The 4,489-nt window shown below is 70.6% G+C and overlaps 2 protein-coding genes across 4 annotated transcripts in view; both read right to left on the reverse strand.

Moving 5' to 3' along the window:
* RDH5 (retinol dehydrogenase 5) overlaps positions 1 to 2,405 on the reverse strand; it is a 3,257-nt gene extending 852 nt beyond the window's left edge. Inside the window, exons 1-4 of one of the 3 annotated variants that reach the window (XM_027669266.1) lie at positions 2,191 to 2,401; positions 964 to 1,284; positions 312 to 570; positions 50 to 213 (exon numbers count right to left, since the gene is read on the reverse strand). In XM_027669266.1, the coding sequence (XP_027525067.1) occupies positions 50 to 213; positions 312 to 570; positions 964 to 1,276 (736 nt within the window). In that variant the 5' untranslated portion in view covers positions 1,277 to 1,284; positions 2,191 to 2,401. Of the gene's footprint in view, positions 1 to 45; positions 214 to 311; positions 571 to 963; positions 1,285 to 1,631; positions 1,649 to 2,190 lie in introns of those variants that run through there. The other 2 variants (XM_027669267.1, XM_027669268.1) reach the window with 2 other exon arrangements.
* A 224-nt stretch (positions 2,406 to 2,629) lies between these two features.
* On the reverse strand, positions 2,630 to 4,358 carry BLOC1S1 (biogenesis of lysosomal organelles complex 1 subunit 1). Its single transcript, XM_027669271.1, has 4 exons — positions 4,229 to 4,358; positions 3,902 to 3,974; positions 3,343 to 3,475; positions 2,630 to 2,959 (listed from the first exon to the last, which is right to left on the reverse strand). The coding sequence occupies exons 1-4, from the start codon at positions 4,341 to 4,343 to the stop codon at positions 2,846 to 2,848; spliced, it is 435 nt and encodes a 144-aa protein (XP_027525072.1). The 5' UTR covers positions 4,344 to 4,358; the 3' UTR covers positions 2,630 to 2,845.
* Positions 4,359 to 4,489: the final 131 nt, after the last annotated feature.

Below are 4,489 nucleotides of genomic sequence, written 5' to 3' on the forward strand. Positions count from 1 at the left end.
CCCCCCCCCCCCCCCCCCCATTTTTGAAAGAAGTCCCCCCCTCACCCACATTTTTGGAAGAAGTCCTCCCCGTAGCTCAGCCGTGTCTCGGGTGCCAGGCGCTCCCAGAGCTGCTGCAGCGACGCCTCGAGGACCTCGAGGTTGGTCACGGCCGTCTTGAAAAACCCGGGCTCGACGATGCTCACCTTGACCCCAAAGTGGTACATGTCCCTCCTGGGGGGCATGGGTGGGTCAGGGGGGCTCCAGGACCCCATAGGGAGAGGTCAGGGGTGGGTGGGGGGGCTCCAGGGCTGGTGGGGCCTGGCACGCACCGCAGGCTGTCAGAGAAGGCCTCGACGCAGTACTTGGACATGCAGTAGCCGCCGCCGTTGGCCGAGATCCGGCCCAGGACACTGGACGTGTTGACCACCCGGCCCCGCGCCCGCTTGAGCAGCGGCAGCAGCTGCAGCGTCACCTCGATGGCCCCGAAGGTGTTGACGGCCATGACCCGCCGATAGTCCTCGATGTCCATCCACTCCGTGGGGCCGATCGGGTTGGCCACCCCCGCATTGTTCACCAGCCCGAACAGGCCTGTGGAGGGCAGGGGGTGAGGTCCCCCTGCCATGGCCCTGCCCCAGGGCATCTCCCCTGGGACCCCCACCCCACCCCCAGTGTGCCCTGGTGGGACCCTCCCTCCGTGTCCCTGTGCCTCCCTCAGGACCCCTGTCCTGTCTCCAGGGTGCCTTGGCAGGACCCTCCCCTCTGTCCTGCCCAACGGCCGTCCCTGCTGGGACCCCCCCATCCTGTAGCCCCTCTCTGGGGCTCCCCACAGCCCCACCACCCTTCACCTTAGGATGCCCTGGTGGGACACCCCTCCATGTTGCACCCTTGTGAGGGACCCCTAATCCTGCCCCACAGCCCCTCCCTGGGTCCTTGTCCCCCCATATCTCCCGTGCCCCCCTTGCGTGCCCCCCTTGCCCTCACCTTTCTCTCCCACCTCTGCCCTCACCCACTCCCCGGCCCTGCGGATGCTGTCGGAGCGGGTCACGTCCAGCAGGGTGGTCCGGAGGTGGCCCCCGCAGCTCCTCTGGAGGCTCTCGGCGCCGTGTGGGGTCAGGCAGGCGGCGAGCACTCGGTAGCCCCTCCGGCTGAGCCGCCGGGCCAGGAGGTTGCCGAAGCCGCTGTCACAGCCCGTGATGAAAACGTGCTTGTCCTTCACCGAGGGCAGGGTCCGGTGGTCTCTCACGAGCCAGCCCAGCGCCCAGGCCAGGGCAGCCAGCACCACGTACAGCCACATCGGGGGGCCTGCGGGGCGGGGGGGCTGTAGGACCCCACCAGGACCCCCCTGCAGCCCGGGTGGAGCTCGGCTGGATCCCCACCCTGCCCTGGTGCTACCGGCCTGCGGGGAGGGGGGGCTGTGGGACCCCTGCCAGGACTCCCCTGCTCCCCAAGTGGAGCCCCGACCCCTCACGTGGGGACACCCCCCTTCCCCCCCCGGGGGTCTGGTCCCCCTCAGGTGGGCGGTGGGCAAAGGGGGGCACTCAGTGCCCAGGTGCTTGGGGCACACAGGTGACCCCAGGGCCGTCCCTGTCCCCCCGGGGTGGCGTTTGGTGCCCCCGGCCCCCCTCGAGCCCCCCCGGCCCCTGACCCACCTCCCCGCGGCCAGGCCGGGCCCGCGGGCGGCCGAGCCCGGATTACCCGGCCGTGCGTCACCGCCGGGGCCGGACCCAGCGCCGGGGCGGCTCCGGGAGGTCCCACCGCGCCCCTCCCGCAGCAGGAGCGACCCCCGGGGCCCTCTGACCCCCCCGGGGACCTGCAGGGAGGGGTCCTGCACCGGGAGGTCTGGGACCCCGACCCACCTGCCCCCACACCCACCCTCGCGGGGAGGGAGCCCTGGGGGGGGCTGTGCCCCCGTCCAGGAGCTCCGTCTGAGGGGTTTTGGGGGTGTCAGGACCCTCCGTTGCTGGTTGGGGGTTATGGACCTGCTGGGGTGGGAGGGACCCCCGTTCCCACCCTCGGGTTTGGGGGAGTCACTAAAGGGGGGGGGGCACCCGGGGGCTGTCCTGCACCCCGGGGGGGGGGGGGGGTGGGGCGGGCAGGACAAACTGGACAAACTCCCCTCACCTGGCCCTGGGGCAGAACCCCCTCTCTAGGCAGAACCCCCGCAGAAGACCCCCATGGGTCGGGGTGCAGAGGGGGGTCCCCACCTACCTCCTGAGGGCAGAGGGCTCCAGGCGCTGCTCTGGCCACGGTGCCTGAGCCGAGTGAGGTGGGGGGGTCCCGTGAGAGCTGGGGGGGGACGTGGCCACTCCTCCCTGTGCCCAGCACGGCCAAAGGTCTCGGGGGGCTGAGCTCCCTCCCCTGCGATGCTCCAGGGAAGGGGGGGCTTGGGCACCTTTGGGGGTGCTGGGAGACCCCCTCACCTTGTGGGGGGACCCTCCCCATGGAGGAGACCCTGCCCAGAGAACACAGAGACCCCTGGGACCCCCTCCCAGCCCGGGGGGATGGGGGGCACCGCCCCCTCCCCCAGGGGATTAGGGCCCTCCCAGCCCTGGAAAATAGGGGGGGCATCACCCGGAGCCTCCCCCGGGGGGATTTAGAGCCCAGAACGGGCCCTTTGTCCCAGCGAAAAAGGAGCCTCAGAGCCGAGTTAAGCACTAAGGAGGATGAGGGGGCTTAGGGGGACCCGGGGGGGCTGTACCAGGGTCCTGCCGGTGCCTGGCCCAGCTCCCCCCCCCCGAGCTCCCCACACTTTATTCCACCCACTCCCAGGGCGGGGGGTCCCGGGGATGCTCCAGGAGCTGCTGCTGTCGGACCCCTGTCCTGTGCCGGGAGCAGCCACGGTGCTGGGGGTCCCGGGGGTCCCTCAGGAGCAGGAGGAGGGCTGGAGCTGCCCCTTGTAGACGTACTCGAGGGCAGTGGCGATGGTCCTCATGTCCATCTCGATGCTCCGTGCCCAGTTCTCCACGTCACCGATCTCCTGCGGGACGGGGTCCTGGGGGCTTGGGGGAGGTCCCACGGGGGCCCAGGGACTTGGGGGGGGGTCCCATGGTGGAGGGAGGGCTCAAAGGGGGGTCTCTGTCCCTCCCTCTGGCAGATGCAGCCTCATGGGGCTGCTGGGACCCCCTGGATGCCACCCAGGCCCCCCTTGATGCTGCCCAAGACCCCTGGGTGCTGCCCACCCACTCCAGCACAAACCCAAGGGTCTGGAGGCTGCCCCTCTCCCTCCCCCTCAGTGCCCCCTCCCCTTATTCCCCAGTGCCCCAACTCAGTCCCAGGGGTGTCCCAGAGTGACACCCCCCGTGGTGGGTCGGGGGTGGGATCCCCCCCAAGGGCTGTGGATTTTGGAGAGGGGTCCCCCACCTTGAGGGCCTGGTTGAAGTTCTCCACCATGGAGATCCAGTGCCCCGTCTGCCGGGCAAACTGGGCCGCCTGCACCTGCAGGGTCTTCACCTCCTGGTCCAGTTTGCGCTGGTTCACGTAGGCCTGGGCCACCCTGGGGGGGCACGGGAGGGGCTGGGCCGTGGGGTCCTGCCCTGACACCCCCAGGGCAGGGGGAGCCCCGAAAAAGGGACAAAGAGCTGGGGAGGGGTTGGGAGGGGCTGAGGGTGTGTCGGGCAGGGTTTTGGGGGGGAAGGGGTGAGGGGGTGGGGGGTCCTAGGTGGGTCCCCAGCTGGGGGCTTGGGGGTTCTGTGGGGCTGGTGGTCCCTGGGAAGGGGGGGTCTGCGGGGCTCAGGGGCCGCTAGGCAGGGGTTTGGGGCTCAGGGAGTCCTCAGAGGGGGTTTGGGGGTCCCCCTGCTGTGGTTTGGGGTCCGGGGGTCCTCAGTCGGGGGCGGGGATTCCCAGCCGTGGTTTGGGGGTCGGGGATCCGGGGGTCCCCGGTCGGGTGTCCCCGGTCCGGGTCGGGGGGTCGTGGGCTCACCCCACGTTGAGGTGATCGACCAGGGCCTCTGTGAGGCGCGTGGCGGCCGCGATCGCGTCCCTTCGGCGCCGCTCTGTGTGGGGATGGGGGGGTCACACACACACACACACACACACACAGGGCCGTGAGGGGCGGCGGGGCCCCCAACCCCATGACGTCAACATGTGCGTGCGTGACGTCACCGTGACATCACTCCCCTCCCGCTCCCCTCCGTGACGGACAGCCGCGCCAACCAATGGGACGCCGGCCCGCGGTGAGCGGCAGGTCCCGCAGCCAATGGTGGGCGGGGGCGGTCGCGGTCGCCATGGCGACGGGGGCGGGTCTCACCCTGCAGCTCGCGCCGCTCGCTCTGCCGGGCCTGGTGCTCCTTCAGCAGCCGCGACAGCATGGCGGGGGCACGTGACCGTGACGTCACCGACACGTGACGTCCGAATCGGCGCATGACACAGCGCGCGGGGACACGTGACCGGGGGCTGTGGGCGGGCGATGGAGGGACCTATAGGGAGTCTATAGGGGTCTGTATGGGGTCTATATGGGACTGTAGGGGACTGTATGGGATCTACAGGGGACTGTATGGGATCTACAGGG

The sequence above is a fragment of the Corapipo altera genome, unplaced genomic scaffold (assembly GCF_003945725.1).
Source record: "Corapipo altera isolate COAL_440 unplaced genomic scaffold, ASM394572v1 223, whole genome shotgun sequence".
NCBI lineage: Eukaryota > Metazoa > Chordata > Aves > Passeriformes > Pipridae > Corapipo > Corapipo altera.

Coding starts and splice junctions, on each gene's coding strand:
- BLOC1S1 (XM_027669271.1), bottom strand. CDS start 4,343: ATGCGCCGATTCGGACGTCACGTGTCGGTGACGTCACGGTCACGTGCC. Junction 3,476..3,901: donor GTCGATCACCTCAACGTGGG/GTGAGCCCACGA, acceptor GTGCCCCCCCAG/GGTGGCCCAGGCCTACGTGA. Junction 2,960..3,342: donor ACTTCAACCAGGCCCTCAAG/GTGGGGGACCCC, acceptor CCCGTCCCGCAG/GAGATCGGTGACGTGGAGAA.